The sequence below is a fragment of the Leptonychotes weddellii genome, chromosome 2 (genome assembly GCF_054177405.1).
Source record: "Leptonychotes weddellii isolate Sample4059 chromosome 2, ASM5417740v2, whole genome shotgun sequence".
Classification (NCBI taxonomy): Eukaryota; Metazoa; Chordata; class Mammalia; order Carnivora; family Phocidae; genus Leptonychotes; species Leptonychotes weddellii.
In genome coordinates this window covers 22,848,361-22,866,442 of record NC_138370.1, presented here as the reverse complement: position 1 = coordinate 22,866,442, position 18,082 = coordinate 22,848,361, and the positions used below count along the sequence as shown (strand labels likewise).

General features: G+C 43.4%; 1 protein-coding gene and 1 long non-coding RNA gene across 3 annotated transcripts; one reads left to right on the top strand and one right to left on the bottom strand.

Annotated features, from left to right (window-relative positions):
• Positions 1-2,055: 2,055 nt before the first annotated feature.
• LOC145717810 (uncharacterized) lies at positions 2,056-18,063 on the bottom strand. Of its 2 annotated transcripts, XR_014141251.1 has the most exons (5): positions 14,968-18,063; positions 12,282-12,340; positions 9,618-10,734; positions 9,095-9,206; positions 7,592-7,765 (listed from the first exon to the last, which is right to left on the bottom strand). It is a non-coding gene; the product is annotated as an uncharacterized LOC145717810 (long non-coding RNA). The 2 variants fall into 2 exon arrangements; XR_014141249.1 differs by lacking the exons at positions 12,282-12,340; positions 14,968-18,063 and adding an exon at positions 2,056-4,128 and having other exon boundaries at positions 7,311-7,765; positions 9,618-9,817.
• Positions 3,875-11,012, top strand: MBOAT4 (membrane bound ghrelin O-acyltransferase MBOAT4). The gene is made up of 3 exons (XM_006746023.3): positions 3,875-4,059; positions 7,394-7,618; positions 9,804-11,012. The coding sequence occupies exons 1-3, from the start codon at positions 3,941-3,943 to the stop codon at positions 10,765-10,767; spliced, it is 1,308 nt and encodes a 435-aa protein (XP_006746086.1). The 5' UTR covers positions 3,875-3,940; the 3' UTR covers positions 10,768-11,012.
• Positions 18,064-18,082: the final 19 nt, after the last annotated feature.

Below are 18,082 nucleotides of genomic sequence, written 5' to 3'. Positions count from 1 at the left end.
TTGGATCAGCCCCACCCAGATTATCTAGGATAATCTCCCTTCTTTAAAGTCAACTGGTTATAGACTTTAATCACACCTATAAAATACCTTCAAAACATTACTTAGATTGTTGTTTGTTTGAATGGCTGGGAACCGTAGCCTAGCTAAATTGATACAAAAAACTAACCATCACACTCAGAGAAACCTCTGACCACCCAATCAGAAATAGGTCATTTTTGCTGTATTTTTGGTTTTCTCCATGGGATAAGAAGAGGACCCCTCATTCAGGTACCTGGTTGGCTCAGTCGATAGATAGAGTACGTGACTCTTGATCTTGGGGTTGGAGTTTACTTAAGAAAAAAGGGACCATCCAGCAGCTGTAATTTTTTATCTTACTATCTCCCCCGAAGACTAAGTTCCAGGGGCGCCTGGGTGGCTCAGTCGTTAAGCGTCTGCCTTCGGCTCAGGTCATGATCCCAGGGTCCTGGGATCGGACCCCGTCGGGCTCCCTGCTCAGCAGGAAGCCTGCTTCTCGCTCTCCCACTCCTCCTGCTTGTGTTCCCTCTCTTGCTGTGTCTCTCTCTGTCAAATAAATAAATAAAATCTTTAAAAAAAAAAAAAAGACTAAGTTCCATGAAAGCAGTCACATGAATTTGTCCCCACTCTTTACTCAATACTGACCACAGTACCTGACACATAGTTGATACTCAAAAAGAATTATTGAATAAAGATATGGATGAATTGAGAACATTCTTTTGTCCCCAAGCATATAAGCACTTACTCATTTTCAAGCAATTTCTGTCTAAATTAATTTGAAAGACTTCTAGGGCATGTGTATTAGACTTCTCCAGAGAAACACAAGCATGGGAGATCACACACACACACACATTTATTTTAGGAATTGGCTTATGTGATTATGGGGGCTGGAAAACCTGCAATTTGTACAAGTAGACCCATGGGCTGGAAATTCAGGGAAGAGTTGATGCTGCAGTCTCAAATCCAAAATCCACACACTGGAAACTCAGGGTTTCTCTGACCCAATCTGGAGGTAGAATTGCTGCTTCTTTAGGAAACCTCAGTCTTTGTTCTTAGGGACTTCAGCTGATTGGAAGAGGTGCAGCCACATTTTGGATGGTAATCTGTTTTACTCTAAGTATTGATTTAAATGTTAATCTCATCTAAAAACAAAAACAAAAAAACTTCACAGCAACTACTAGATTGGTGTTTGACCAAACAACTGAGCAGTATAGCCTGAGTTGATACAATAATTAACCATCACAGCATGCTTATAAGAAAGACCATTTTATCAACATTAGGTACAGTGTCTAGTGCCTATAAGCTTTTTAGGGACCTACAAACTGTTTGAGACCTGAAAATAAAATGTACTGATTCCAGGGGCACCTGGGTGGCTCAGTAGGTTATGTGTCTGCCTTGGGCTCAGGTCATCATCCCAGGGTCCTGGGATTGAGCCCCAGAGCCCCAGAGTGCAGCTCCCTGCTCAGTGGGAAGTCTGCTTCCCCCTCTCCCTCTGCCCCTCCCCACTGCGCACATGCACACACTCTAATAAAATCTTTTTAAAAAATGTACTGATTCCAGGGTGCCTGGGTGGCTCAGTTGGTTAAGCGACTGCCTTCGGCTCAGGTCATGATCCTGGAGTCCCGGGATCGAGTCCCGCATCGGGCTCCCTGCTCTGCAGGGAGTCTGCTTCTCCCTCTGACCCTCCCCCCTCTCATGTGCTCTCTCTCTCATTCTCGCTCTCTCAAATGAATAAATAAAAAAATAAAATCTTTAAAAAAAATAAAAAACAAAAATCTTTAAAAAAAATTTAAAAAAAAGTACAGATTCCAAAACAAAAAGTACAAGTAGGAATTAATAAATTCCTGCTTGTGCCGTCTCTCTCTCTGACAAATAAATAAATTTTTAAATTTTTAAAAATTAAAAAATATTTAATTCAAAGACAAAAAGCATAACTTTGGTTTTTTTTATTTTTTAAGATTTTATTTATTTATTTGACAGAGAGAACACAAGCAGGGGGAGTGGCAGGCTCCCCGCTGAGCAAGGAGCCAGATGTGGGACTCTATCCCAGGACCCTGGGATGATGACCTGAGCCAAAGGCAGACACTTAAGACTGAGCCACCCAGGTGCCCCAAAGCATAACTTTTTTCCCTAACAAATTAACTGTAACTCAATTCCTCTGTACCTAACAGTTAAATTTAATGAGGGATGTGATTACATTTTAATATGTTCAATATTGTGTGAGCTTATTCATTGTTCTACTGTTCATCTAGATCTTTGTGCCACCTGTGTGGCCTGAAATAAGCTGTCCATCTGTTTGGAAACCTCCTTCCAGAGCCAATTTAAGCACTGCAGATAATTGCTTTTTTATTTACCCACTACAGGATACCCATGGTATACTGCCCCTGTCATTCTTTGATGAAAGTATTCATTGCCATTTCCATCTCCCTTGTAGATTGAAAGCTGCTTGAAGGCAGGGGCCATGTCTTATTCATCTTTATATTCCTAGTGCTTGGCACCAGTCTATCATAAAATGGTAGCCCAATAATGCTACCATTTTTATTGTTATCCAACTGTTTTACTTTCAACTACATTTAACAACCAGCTTTAGGCTCCATGCCTTTCCATACTTTATCTAATCCTCATAACCATTCTGTTGAGACGGGCATTATTATATCTAATTTTTTTTATCAAGGAGCTCAGTCTCCAAGAGAAGGGATTTAGCTCAGAGTCCCCTAGTTAATAAGAGATTCTCTCTCTGCTTTTTCTTCTTTGCAGAGCTCTCTCACTAAGAGATGGTCCTTGTCCTTAGGACGCTTTTGTATCAGGCTCTACTCTCCTGTCCTTTTTTTTTTTAAAGATTTTATTTATTTATTTGACAGAGAGAGAGACAGCGAGAGCAGGAACACAAGCAGGGGGGATGGGAGAGGGAGAAGCAGGCTTCTTGCCGAGCAGGGAACCCGATGTGGGACTCGATCCCAGGACCCTGGGATCATGACCTGAGCCGAAGGCAGATGCGTAACGACTGAGCCACCCACGCGCCCTCTCCTGTCCTTTATCTAAGGCTGCTTGCTCTTGCATGTGTCTTCAAAGATGAAAAATGGCCAGTCAGGTACATCGCTGTAATACTCTGGGCTCAGTAGATGGACTCTACCAGCCAAGAGATGACCTGTTCTTTTCTTGCTTCTAGGCAGTGTCTCTTGTATTTCTTGTCCACACTCCGAAGAAAAGCTTCTCCTTAAATGTTCTTCTCTACACTTCACTTCCTTAAAACCTTATAAAGTTTAACAGGTATTTACTGATTACATAGCATACGCCCAACACTGTTCTATGTGCAGGTGGATACAGCAATAAACAAAACAAAGTTCCTCCCTTGTAGAGCTCACATTGTAGCAGGGGACAGACAATAAACTAATTGAAAAATAGAGAAGAGGTGGTGATAGGTACTATGAAAAAAAAAAAGAGAGAAAGAAATAGCATAAGGAAGACAGCAGTGGTTGGGAGAAGGAATCTTCCTGCTCTTTGAGAACCTGCTTCCCTTTCTCATGCTCATGTCCTCGCTCACCCTCCCCAGCTGGCTGGTTATCTGTCCACAACTGGAAAATGAGATTTTTCATTAACTTAGTAAAGAAAATATGACAGTCAGATGACTGGAAAGGCAAATAATGCAGTATGTAAACTAAACGAAATGAGAACTTCTGAAAGCAATGTTTTCCGTACATTCTTAATAGAACACCAGAATGTGTTTTGGTTTCTATAGCGCAGTTCCCTTTATCAGAAAGCCAACTTTTATGCAGCTTCTGGCTGGTGCTTTTGTTTGCTCTTTACTCACCCAGGCCTTCCTGAACCATATAAAAAGTTCAAAGAGAGCCCGGTTGAAGCATCTCTTACAGGAAGGCACCAGTTAAGGACTCTAGAAAGAACAGTGTCTTTGTTCCAGTTCACAATGGATTGGCTTCAGGGGTTCTTCCTCCATCCTGTATCACTTTATCAAGGGGCTGCTTTTCCTTTTGCACTTCTGTTTAATTATCTCTGCGTCATGGATTCATTTTCCACCCATGCCAGGTAGGTTTAAGGGCTCATTTTGCTCTTACGTCTATGAATACCATAGTAGGTCAAAAAGCATGGATCGGCCTGTAGACATGAAGATTAAATAATTAATTATACGGTTGTTTTTAAGTGATTATCACTACCACTGATTATTGTTTGGTCATGAGTATCTTTTTTTTTTTTTTTTAAAGATTTTATTTATTTGACAGAGAGAGAGACAGCGAGAGCAGGAACACAAGCAGGGGGAATGGGAGAGGGAGAAGCAGGCTTCTTGCCGAGCAGGGAACCCGATGTGGGACTCGATCCCAGGACCCTGGGATCGTGACCTGAGCTGAAGGCAGACGCTTAACGACTGAGCCACCCAGGCGCCCTGGTCATGAGTATCTCTAATAGAGTGAAATGAGACTGGAAATTGACATCATGACTCCATTGACTCAAAGTTTCCCATTAAATGGGAAAAGGATAAAAATAAACTCTGGGGAGAGATAGCTGTTGAGATGGTACAGGAATTCCCCAATCAGATATATCTGTATCCCCACCATATGTCCTACATGTTCTTGAACAGTCTTAATTTCATGGAATTTTATCATTTTCAATAAAATTAAATTTTGTTAAATATATAACTGATTTTTTAAATGCCTTGTATGGTTTCTCAGAGAAATGGAATTAAGTCAAAACAAATTATGTTAGATTAGCTATGTCTCAATCTAGGGTATAAAATATTGTCACTAGAGATTTGACAACTTGATTGAAATGATTTTAGATCTAGCTAGTAGATTCTATACACGAGAGACAGTCCTTGTTTTTTGTTTTAAAGATTTATTTTATTGAGTTGCCTGGGTGGCTCAGTCGTTAGGCATCTGCCTTCGGCTCAGGTCATGATCCCAGGGTCCTGGGATCGAGCCCTGCATTGGGCTCCCTGCTCAGGGGGAAGCCTGCTTCTCCCTCTCCCTCTCCCCCTGCTTGTGTTCCATCTCTTGCTGTGTCTCTCTCTGTCAAATAAATAAATAAAATCTTTAAAAAAATCTTTTTTATTTATTTGAGAGAGAGAGAGAGAGAGAGCAGGGGGGAGGTGCAGAGGGAGAAGGAGAGAGAAAAACAAGCAGACTCCGTGCTGAGCTCGGAGCCTGACACGGGGCTTGATCTCAAAACCCTGAGATCAGACCTGAGCCGAAACCAAGAGTCGAACGCTTAACCAAGTGAGACACCCAGACCCCTTGAAATAGTCCCTGTTTTTAAAGAAGTTTGTGGAATATCCTTTTGTAAAATGAAAATCCGTTGCCAGAGCGCTACCTCCTAATAGTTCACTTATTTTAGAAATTAAGATTTTTATACACTGAGGATTTTTAAGTAAAATCCAGCTGTATCTAATTATCAGTTAGAATTTCTGAGTTTGACTGAACTGTGGTATGTTATTACACGTTCACAACTGGTTGATGGCCCTTACCTTCATTTAGGAGATAGGGGCAGTGGGGGGAGGGGGGGCGTTGTAAAAAAGTTTCCTATTGAGAAAGAATCACAAATAATAAAGCAAAACAAGTGCAAAAACAAAGGTTAATTCCCATCGGGGTAAGATTGTTGGCTTTGGAGACAGCCTGGTGGGTCCTGGGTCCCTCCCTTCCTGAGTTGTCCTTGTGTATGTGAATAGGTTCTCTCCAAGTTAATCCATGAAATGGAAATAATAATGCCTATCTCATGGGGTTATTTTAAGGATTACATAAAGGTATTTCTTATACAGGGATTATTAGCACAATGCCTAGAATAAAATAAGCACTCCGTATATCAAGTATCCTGTGTTGTACATGTGTAGACATTTTAATGTTGACAAAGCCTTAGGGCAGTTGCCACTTTAGGCTTCACTGTGTAAGGAATCCGTGTTCCCCTCATTTTTCCACAGCAAGGAGGTAAAGTCTTGGGCCACAGTGTTAATTGGGGTGGGTTAGGTCAAAGAGAAGCACAGGAATGGCCCAGGCCTTGTGTGATAGAGTTTCTCACACTGGGGCACCTACCAGTTGCTCCCCAGAAAGACTCTCTCACCCATATGTGGATGTCACTGTGCCACAGGGCCAGGATATGTCCCCTCTGATGGTCAAGAAAACACAGGCCGCTTTGACTCTATTTTCCTATCTGAGGAGTCAGTACCTATTTTCACACCTCTCCATTCAGATTTATTAATTTGGCACCAATTAAAACAAACAGGGGCATCCGGCTGACTCCAGAGCATGTGACTCTGGATCATGGGGTCATGAGTTCAAGTGGAAAGAAGAACTGAGTCCTTGTCATGTGAAATTTCCCAGGTCTCTGCACATCCTCAGGGCATCTGACAGCTTCCAAGAGAGGTAGTTTCCACAAACCACTGATGTGGGTATTTAACAACATGAAAAAAACCACCAACTCCTAAGATCTCAAAGTGCAGTCGAGAGGATTAAGAGCACATATAAAGATTTTCTAATTGAGTTTTCAAACACTTAGAGAGAGAGACGGAATCCCCTTTCCCACTGTCTCTGGAATGGTTCAGGGCAGTGCAACCCAGCGAAAAGGAAAGAGGCTCATCTCGATGAGGCGATGTCTAGAGAGCTCTCCTAGATCCTTGACACTAGGTTTACAACACTTTTCATTCAGGCAGCAAGCCACTAGATTTTTAAGATGTCCCCACCAGGAAACCTCTGGAGCTATCACCCACAGGATTGTCAGAGGTGTTGTTCCCACTTGAGTGATGGACATCAAAGAGAGGTTCCCAGGATCACTAAGGTAGGAATCAAAATTCATCTCCTGAGGGGCCCCTGGGTGGCTCAGTCGGTCAAGTGTCTGCTTTCGGCTCAGGTGGTGATCCCGGGGTCCTGGGATCGAGCCCAGCATCGGGCTCCCTGCTCAGCGAGGAGTCTGTTTCTCCCTCTGCCCTTGCTCCTCTCCCCTACTCATGCTCTCTCTCTCTGTGTCAAATAAATAAATAAGATCTTTTTTTAAAAGTTGTTTCCTGGGCGCCTGGGTGGCTCAGTTGGTTAAGCGACTGCCTTCGGCTCAGGTCATGATCCTGGAGTGTCGGGATCGAGTCCCGCATCGGGCTCCCTGCTCCCTCTGACCCTCCTCCCTCTCATTCTCTCTCTCTCAAATAAATAAATAAAATCTTTAAAAGTTGTTTCCTGAGATAGTCGTTTTCAAATGGACTCTGGCTTTTTCTCCCTCGGTTCTTTCCTTCAGAAAAACAAAAGGAAGACTTTGGGGTGATTACGGTATGGCTTCTTCAGGTGGTACATGGGGTTTACCTCCATTGGGTTATCCAGAATGACATCTGAAGTGACTCCTTTGTCACACCAATTCAGTCTCACACTTGTCCTTTCTCTTTTAGGTATCTCTTTCTCCTGGCTGGAGGGGGGGCCCTGGCCTTGGCCGCCATGGGTTCCTTCGCTGTCCTTGTCCTCATCCCCGCTCTGTGGGCCGCGGTTCTGATTTCCTGGCTTGGCCCACGGGATGTCCACAGGTGGGCTTTCTTCTTTCAGATGAGCTGGCAGACTCTGTGTCACCTGGGGCTGCACTATACGGAATACTATCTGCAAGAACGTGCTTCCACGAGGTAAAGCTACCTATTCACTTGGCTGTACTAAACCAGCCAAGGCTTTGCTTGCACCATGGTGGAAGTGAGTTTGAATCCGAATTCTTGCACATTGGAGCAGTGTGACCTTAAGCATGTCATTTAACCTCTCAGCCTCAGTTTTTTTTCCTAAAAAAAAAACAAACCAGTGTGTGGGTATGTGTATATGTATATGTGTGTGTATAAGAATACCAGTCTTATAAGACTCTTAAGTTTGAGATAATTAATATAAATGTAATTATATGACTATAAATAACTACCATGTGTTGCCCATGTCACACAGTGCCTGGCACTTTGCTGTATTTATCACTGTGCTTGAAAAGGGCATTGAACCAGGAGCCTCAGGGCCCACAGATGAGGTCTGCCTAGAAGTGACTAAGCACAGTTTGCTCAACTCAGAGTGGGTGGTTTAGACACACAGCCAGTATCCTCTCCTCCCCTTCAGCAGGACCGGGAAGGTAAAAATCCACTGTAAACCTTCTCTGCCTTCCTATGGAAGCTGCTACGCAAGGGTTTTGCTTTCACTGAGACTCAGCTGTTTCCTCCTTCCAGAAGAAGGGTAGTTACCCAGTCTAGGAAACAGAATCAGGCACTAATTACAGTCTAGAGAAGTGTTTTCATGAGTCAGTGAGATCACCCAGATTAGGGGAGAACAGGTATCTCTGCAATCTTGAGGCCTGTGGTCCCTGGCTTCCTCTGTTACCACAATTGGTGTGGGTCTGTGGTCACTCAGAGAACAGGGGCTGTGACCTGTCGAGGCGGGTCCCCTCTCTGATTCTAGTTTGCCATTGGATCACTCATTCTGCCATCCCTGCCACACCCAGAATCCTTTTCTTTATCCTTACTGTGTTCACCAAAGGCTTTAGGGTTTGCTTCTTGGAAGAAGAGGCAAGATGGCAGGCGGTAGGGGGCGGGAAGTACTGACTGGGGTGTGGTGAATTAGGATTTCATTAAGAAGCTGGGACTTGATAGGGGCTGAAGGAGCAAGCTGAACAGGATCTGGTCAATGGGAAGAAGGCTGAGCCAGAGCTGAAATGGGAAGATGTAGTAGTTTGCTCTGTCATAACAAAGTACCAAAGATGAGGTGGCTCACACAACAGATATTTACTTCCTCTGGAGGCTGGAAGTTTAAGATCAAGGTGTTGGCAGGTTCAGCTTCTTCCGAGGCCTCTCTCCTTGGCTTGTAGATGGTTGTCTTTCCCTGTGTCCTCACCTGGTCTTCCCTATGTGTGTGTCTGTGTCCTAATCTCCTCTTCTTATAAGGACGACAGTCATACTGGATTAGGGTTCACCCCAGTGACCTCATTTTAACTTAATCACCCTATCTCCAAATACAGTCACATTCTGAGGTACTGGGGGTTAGGGCTTCAATGTATGAAATTGGGAGGAAACACATTCAGGCCACAATAGCAGGTGTACGAACAGGGGTTGGTGGTATTTGGAGGCTACTTTGCTTACTGTTTGGTTAAGTCAGGTGAGGAGGTCAGTTGTCCTTAAATCCTCAGACTCACAGATAGAAACTGTGGCCATGTGGGAAACACTGCCATTTTCTCTCCATAGGACAGCGTTCCTGATTGTAGAGAACATATAATTTTCATTAATCTTCTCCATAATAATCTTGCCAGCAGGATCTCTTCTACCTTGTGACACTGAGGCAGGAGCAGTTCAGGTGATTGGTTAAGAACACACCTCAAATTGCTAATGACTCAGTGCACACCCTGAACCCCAAGCTTGACTCACCGTTCCTGAGCACAGATCCCAAAGCCTACAGAATCTTACTGACAGGGACTGGTTCATATTTAAAATCTTCGCCTTCCTATAGTCTCTACAGTACTAAATTTTTGTTCCTTCCATGGCAAATTTCTCCCAGGTCCCTGATTCTCATCTATAGAAGCTGTTCTTAGAAATATCCTAACAATATTTCCCCCACAATATTCCTTGACATTCTTTTAGTTGCCTAAGGATTCATTTCCCCATTTACCTTTTGATCCTGCCCAGAGTAGCCTGTGGTGTGAATTAATCCAAGAGTCTTTGTGGGGGCACAGCAGGGCAGGACATCGGTCTCCATTGTTCAGAGTGGCTGTTCGCTGTGGGGTCATGTGTGAGGGACTGGGATGGGATGAAATAAATATGGAGCATTTTCACATTTTAAATAAATCTCTTTCAGGTTCTGCATCACTCTTTCTTCCCTCATGCTCTTGACCCAGAGGGTCACATCCCTCTCTCTGGACATTTGTGAGGGAAAAGTGAAGGCAGCATCAAGAGGCATCAGGGAAAGAAGCTCGTTGTCTGAGCATCTGTGTAAGACACTGCCCTATTTCAGCTACTTGCTCTTTTTCCCTGCTCTCCTAGGAGGCCCCCTATGTTCCTTCCAGAAATTTCAGGCTCGTGTTCAAAGGTCCAGCAATTTGTGTCCCAGGCACTCTGTCTGGGCTCTGAGCTGGAGGGGTCTGCAGATCCTGGGCCTCGAGTGCCTAAAGGTGGTCTTGGGGAAGGTGGTGAGTGCAGGAGCAGGTCTGACTGACTGCGGGCAACTCCAGTGCATCCATGTCATGTGGTCCACAGCCGGGCTCTTCAAACTCACCTACTACTCCTGCTGGATCCTGGATGACGCCCTCCTCCATGCTGCGGGCTTTGGGCCGGGGTTTGGTCAGAGCCCTGGTGAGGAGGGATACATTCCTGATGCGGACATCTGGACCCTGGAAACAACCCACAGGATTTCCCTGTTCACGAGAAAATGGAACCAAAGCACAGCACAGTGGCTCAGACGCCTTGTATTCCAGCACGGCAGGGCCTGGCCCCTGCTGCAGACGTTCGCCTTCTCGGCCTGGTGGCATGGACTCCATCCAGGACAGGTGTTCGGTTTCCTCTGCTGGGCTCTGATGGTGGAGGCTGATTACCTGATTCATACCTTTGCCCGCTTGTTTGTCAGATCCTGGCCGATGCAACTGCTCTATAGGACCCTCACCTGGGCCCACACCCAGCTCATCATTGCTTATATAATGCTGGCCGTGGAGGCCAGGAGCCTCTCCTCTCTCTGGCTGCTGTGTAATTCTTACAACAGTGTCTTCCCCCTCGTGTATTGTATTTTGCTTTTTCTGTTAGGAAAGAGAAAGCACACATTTAACTGATATCTTTCCCCAGCCTTCATCTTATACATCCATGAAACAGAGTTTAGAAAATGCCAGATGGTGTGTTGATGATGGCTATGCTTGAACTTTTCCATACTAGAAGTTTTTTTTTTCAAGTATTGGATGTATATATCTGATGTCTGCCATAGAAATTTGTGTATCTACTTTCACAAACTATTATACTCGTATTGAAGATTCAAAAAAAAAAAAGACAAAGACAAAGACATGGTTTCTTCCCTTAGGACTTATAGTTTAGGCGGAAGCAAAGTAAGGTGATAGGTAAAAGCATAAGGTACTGCCAAGCAAATGGCAAATGGTAAACACATGGACATCCAAACACTGAGTCTCCAACATGTCCACTTGGGATCCTGGACTGTGAGTTTAGCAAGACAAAAACAAAAAAAACAAAAACCTAAACCGGGGCGTGTGGCTGGCTCACTCAGGAGAGCATGTAACTCTTGATCCTGGGGTCGTGAGTTCTAGCCCCACGTTGGGTGTAGAGATGACTTAAAAAAAACCTCTAGGGGCGCCTGGGTGGCTCAGTCATTAAGTGTCTGCCTTCAGCTCAGGTCATAATCCCGGGGTCCTGGGATCAAGCCCCGCATCAGGCTCCCTGCTCGGTAGGAAGCTTGCTTCTCCCTCTCCCACTCCCACTCCCCCTGCTTGTGTTCCCTCTCTTGCTGTGTCTCTCTCTGTCAAATAAATAAAATCTTAAAAAAAAAAACCCTCTAAATCAAATTATTGTATTGGTTTGCTGCATGAACTAGAGACTCATCCTCATCTACAGGTAATCTGAAAATTTTGGTCTCAAAATGGAAAAGCTGCTATTATCTCCAAATATGTCAACAAACTGAAAATCTGGCTGACCTGTGATAACCACTTACATAATAGTTAAGCACAAAACCGATCCATGAGATATGTCACACAAAGAGGCCAAAAACAAGAAGTACGCCCTATTTTAGTACGACGTTGAGGGTCTGGTTCCCTTTTCTTGGCATAGCCTAAATAACTCTGTTTCTTCCTCTGTGAGGGCCCCAAGAGAAAGCTGTGAAGACCGCTGAGTGGCAGCGAAGCCGTGTCATCTCATGGTTGTGTCACAGTGCCTCTGCCGGCCTCCCAGCTGGTCACATAATTACAGTTTCTCTCTCTCTCTGTTTTTAAAGATTTTATTTATTTATTTGACAGAGAGAGAGAGAACACAAGCAGGAGGAGTGGGAGGGGGAGAAGCAGACTCCCGCCGAGCAGGGAGCCCGATGCGGGGCTCGATCCCATGACCCTGGGATCATGACCTGAGCCGGAGGCAGAAGCTCAACCCACTGAGCCACCCAGGCGCCCCATAATTAGAGGTTTTCTTTAAATTAACTTTAGTTCAGCTTACTTTTAAAACTTACCCTCTAAGCAATGGCATTGCTTAAAATTGAGTTTAGTGGATTAACTATATTTCACTATCACACTCACTAAAAGAAACACGTACAAAATGTTTCTTTGTGTCCCACTTAAAATCATCCGCTTACCCCATCTATCCCACTGCAGGAAGCATGGTATGAGCATCGAATCTTCCAAAACCAGCCATCTGCATTCTTTCCAAAATATAAAATTGCAAGTGGGCTTCTAATCTTTAAAAGTTGACAAAGATAATACTAAGAAGTGATGGATCACTTAGAAAGTTATGTCAATATCACTCCCTGACATGAAGGGAAACAAACAGCTCAATCTTCACACACAGAACATACCACAGCAAGCAGTGAGGGCCTTGAATAGGTGGTATGAATCTGTAGTGGCCTTAACTGGCCTGATTCTGGACTTTCTCTCTCCACACTCAATAGCCCAGAGGAGACAATGTGGACAAACGGGGCTTTCCAGGGTTGGCGATAGTCAAGGGGAAACAGCCAATAGCCAAGGGAGTGGTAAAGTACTCTAAGACTATTACAAGCAAGTCACTGGAAGGACCATCCTTAAAATCCAATCCAGAAGGGCAAGTGGGATGGCGGTGGTGGTGTTATGGGAGGAAAGATAACAATCATCACAGCATTACTGATCATAAAAAAATGGTCAGCATTAGGAGAATGATTAAGCAAATTACAATGGACTGTGATAGAGCTATTAAAAATCAATGCTTGGGGGCACCTGCGTGGCTCAGTCAGTTAAGCGTCTGACTTTGGCTCAGGTCATGAGCTCAGGGTCCTGGGATCGAGCCTCGCCTTGGGCTCAACACTTAGCGAGGAGTCTGCTTCTCCCTCTGCCCCCCTCCCACTCATGCTCTCTCTCTCTCTCTAATAAATAAGATCTTTTAAAAAAAAAATGAGTACTTGTATAGAGGCACTTCTGAGAAGCTAGCCACGTGGCTGTATGTGTTCTGTTTATGAAAATCCTTCAAACTGTACACTTAGGTGTTAATTCTCCTAATGCTGACCGTTTTTTAATGATGAATAATGCTGTGATGATTATATGATTAACTTATGTACAAGTTTCTGTATGTATATTACACTTCTGTGATTTTCTTACATGAATGCTTTTAATGGTTAGGAAAAGGCTTATGATAGAATGCTCAATTTTAAAAGTAGTTGGGTGCTGCCTGGATGGCTCAGTTGGTTAAGTGTCCAACTCTTGATTTGGGCTCGGGTCATGTTTTCAGAGTTGTGAGACTGAGAGCCCTGTGTCGGGCTCCACACTGGGCATGGAGCCTGCTTAAGATTCTCTTCCTTTGCCTCTGCTCCTAGCCCCCTCCCTTTATAAAAAAAATTTAAAAAAATAAAAAGTTGGTTAATAAAGTCAAACAAAGTGCAATTTGGTCTCTAAATCTATCTCCCCGTTGATGGCCAGGGGTAATTTCTGCTCCTCTGGTTAAAACCAGGACATGTACTTCCTTCCCTTTCTATTTGCATCCTATAAAAGTGTTCCATTTATACTGGACAGTATAAAGAACATGTGATTTGAAAGAATTAATCTAAGGAAAAAAGTCACAGCCAGAGATGTAGACCCAGGAGCCATCTGTCTGCACAGAGAAGATCCCGGATCCAAGAGCAGAGAACAGAGAATGTATCTTCTTTCAATCCTCATTTCCTTTGTTAGGACTTAATTTTTGAGTTCCTGACTCCTGCCCCCACTGCTTCCTCAACAATTGCCAACTTTAGTTTCCCTTTCCTTCAGTTACTGATTGTCACTCCCCAGACCCTGCCCATTGACACATTCCCTTTGACACATGATGGATAGCACCTGCTTATTCACCTCTCTCATTTTTTTTTTGAGGGAGAGAGTGCACGTGCGCATGCACCATGCGTGGTGGGGGAGGGGCAGAGGGAGAGGGAGAGAGAGAATCTTAAGCGGGCTCCACACCCAGCGCTAAGCCCGATGGGAGGGGCTCTATGTCATGACCTGAGCCGAAATCAAGAGTCCAATGCTTAACCAACTGAGACACCCAGGCACCCTTTGGCATCCTATCTTTTATCAGCCAAATTACTCTGAAGAATTTGGTAGGAGCCTTTACAGACACCCCCATGAGTCCTCATCCAGTTGTTGGAAAATATCATTGTGTGAGATTCTGTTGATTCAGAGAGCCCTAAAAACGGGATAAGCCATGATAACCGAAAAGCTCAGAATGCTGGCAAAACTTAATTAGAAAAAATTTAACACAAAGCTACAAAATCTGCCTTCCTAAGAGGACTCAGGAACTGTAGATGCCATCATTTGTCTATTGAAATGGCATTGCCTAGGAAGTGTTCCATGAAAACTTCAGTCCACCTTTCAATCTATTATTTTGGGTAAGGTAGGCTCACAGGGCACCCCCTGGTGCACAGGCACCACTCACCTATGTTGGCCTCCTTACAAATCTGTTGGTAGCTGCCATGACCAATAGGCAGCAAGTGGCTCTCAATGGGTAACTCCGATTTAGCAATCCATCCCAATTGTTAAACTTCTCCAAAGGAGACTATCCAATCTTGTTTTTTTTCTATCCATGTAGTTTTTTTTTTTTTTCTGTCCATGTAGTTTTTATAAAGCAAACCATAGGGAGACTTCACTGACAAACGTCCACACAATTAATTCATCAATCCTTGATTCATCAATTCCATGAGAACATGGAAAAGGAGGCCCAGATGGAGAGTTTTGAGGAGTTTGTCCTAGCATACATTCGTAGATATTTCAAACCAGAAAAGTACCAAGTGAGCCAAGTTCTATCTCTGCCCAAAGGATGCTACTCACTTGACTGATCTCTTGCATCAATGAACTCTCTCTCAGGTCACCTGAGCTGCTCTGGCAGCCAGCCTGCCGAGCCTGGGCGAAGAGGAAGGGATAAAACAATGAGAAGCAGGTTGATGGTGAAGCAGGTTCAGTAGGTGTGAAAGAACAGATTTGACCACCGTATTCATACAAGCACTATGGAGACCAACAGATTATGAGCATTACAGTGACCAATTGCTATAAAAGAATAAAGCAATCACTAGTAACAATCCTGATTAAAATGCCAAGTATTAGACTGTAGATTCATGTCACTTCCAACAGGTTCTTCTCTACATGTTTTAACATAGCAGATGGTGCAGGAAACTTGGCTCCCTGTAATCCCAGGGTTCAGCACTGAGAGGTGGAGGGTTAGTAGTTATATTTTATGTGAACCTTGTCAACTACACCTATTTCCAAAACAATAAAAATGTGGAAGAAATTGAACAGACTTCTCACAAAAAAAAAACAGGTACTTCACTCTTTGGCTATTATAAATAATGCTATTATGAACATTTGTGTGCAATTTTTTGTGTAGATCTAAGTTTTCAATTCTCTTAGGTATATATGTATGAGCAGAATTGCTGGGTCATATGGTAACTATGTTTAACTTTTTGAGTAACTGTCAAACTGTTTTCCACATCAGCTGTACATTTTACATTCTCACTCCAATGTATGAGGATTCCAGTTTCTCCACATCCTTGTCAACACTTGTTATTTCTGCCTTTTTCATTCTAGCCATTCTAGTGGGTTTGAAATAGTATCTCATTTTTTTTTTAAAGATTTTATTTATTTATTTGAGAGAGAGAGTGGGAGGTGGGTCAGAGGGAGAGAATCTTCAAGCAGACTCCCCGTTGAGCAGGGAGCCCGATGTGGGGCTCCAACCCACGACCCATGAGATCATGACTTGAACCAAAACCAAGAGCTGGACGCTCAACCAACTCCAAGCCACCCAGGCACCCCTCTCATTGTGGGTTTGATTTGCATTTCCCTAATGACTAAGTGTTGACCACCTTTTCATATGATTGTTAGCATTTGTATCTTTTTTTTAGAGAAATGTCTATTCAGATGCTTTTGCCCATTTTAAAATTGGGTTATTTGGGTCTTTCTGCTGTTGAGTTGTTAAGAGTTATTTAAATATTTTGGATACTTGATCCTTATCAGATATATAATTTGCAAATATTTTCTTCCATTCTGTGGGTTGTAGTTTCACTTTCTTGATGGTGTCCTTTGAAGCACAAAAGCTTTTAATTTTGATGAGCACAATTTGTATTTTTCCCTTGGTTGTTTGTTGCTTGTCATATCTATGAAACCATTGCCTAGTCCAAGGTCATGAAGATTTACACTTATGTAAATCTTAAACTTTTACAGTTTAGCTCTAACATTTAGGTCTATGATATATTTTGATTTAACTTTTGAAGATAGAGTGAGGTAGGGGTCCAATTTCATTCCTTTGCATGTGTTTATCCAGTTGTCCCAGCACCTTTGCTAAAAAGACTACTCTTTCCCCTTTGAATTGTCTTGGCCCCTAAAGTTGATTTTTTTTTTTTTTTTTTTTTTAGTAAGAACCAGAAAAGGGCACCTGGGTGGCTCAGTTGGTTGAACGTCTGTCTTCGGCTCAGGTCATCACATACCTTAATCCAGAGGTCAGAAAGTTTCCAATAACACCCACAAGTCAGGAAACCACTGCCAAAGTCACAAATTCCTTGCATCTGCTTAAAAGCAGTGGAATGCAGTCTTGTCAACCCTTGAGAAAACTCACATCTGCTTAAGCCTGCATACCACTGTTGGCAGAGGAAGAACATCTTTCGCTCTCCTCAGGTTTCCCAAAGCATGGTGAGTGTATTTTATTAGCAAAATATAGATTAAACACAGGACCCTGGAGGCAAGAGGATCTGGAAAATAGAGTTTCAAGACCCCTGTAATAGAGGTGGTGGGAATGAATGCTGGTTATCACTGAACAATAAATATACAGCTTATCAACCAGTCATGGACAAATACTGCATGATTCCACTTTTTTTTTTTGTTTTAAGATTTTACTTATTTGAGAGAAAGACTGAGAGAGAGAGAGAGAGCACACTAGCAGGGGGAGAGGCAGAGGGAGAAGCAGGCTCCTTGCTGAGCGGGGAGCCTAATGTGGGACTCTGATCCCAGGACCCTGGGATCGTGACCTGACCTGAAGGCAGACGCTTAACTGACTGAGCCACCAGGCACCCCTGCATGATTCCACTTATATGAGGTTCTAAAGTAGTCAAATTCATAGAGACAGCAGAATGGTGACTGCCAGTGGCTAGAAAAGAGGGGGAAACGAGGAGTTGCTACTGAGTGGGTATAGAGTTTCAGTTATGCAAGATGAAAAAGCTCTAGCAGTTGCTGTACAACCATGTGCATATAGCTAACAATACTATACTGCGCTTAAAATTCATGAAGACAGTAAATCTCATGTTGTTGTTGTTGTTTTTTTTTTTTTTACATCTATCTATCTTATAGAAAAATCATTCAAAGGGTTATTTTGCAGGGCGCCTGGGTGGCTCAGTCGTTAAGCGTCTGCCTTCGGCTCAGGTCATGATCCCAGCGTCCTGGGATCAAGCCCCACGTTGGGCAACCTGCTCGGCGGGAAGCCTGCCTCTCCCTCTCCCACTCCCCCTGCTTGTGTTCCCTCTCTCTCTGTCAAATAAATAAATAAAATCTTAAAAAAAAAAAAAAGACTCACAGGTAAAAAAAAAAAAAGGGTTATTTTGCCCTCTTTATATTCTACAACCAAAATAATATCACATAACCCCTGTTGCAGTCTTATGATATTTCTCATTCTTCTATTTTTTCCCAAGTGTCTGGGGAGATCTGGATCCACCCTATTTTTTTTTATTTGTCATGGAGTGGGCATCAACTAAGAGATTTACCCTCACTTAGAATCTGCTTCAAAGGGGTGAACTATTTGGACCCTTTTTATAGCCTTGCCTGGGACAAAAACAATTGGTTTAATAATGACATTTATAATTTTATCATTTCATTTGAAATGGCTTCATATGCGGGCGCCTGGGTGGCTCAGTTGGTTAAGCGACTGCCTTCGGCTCAGGTCATGATCCTGGAGTCCCGGGAT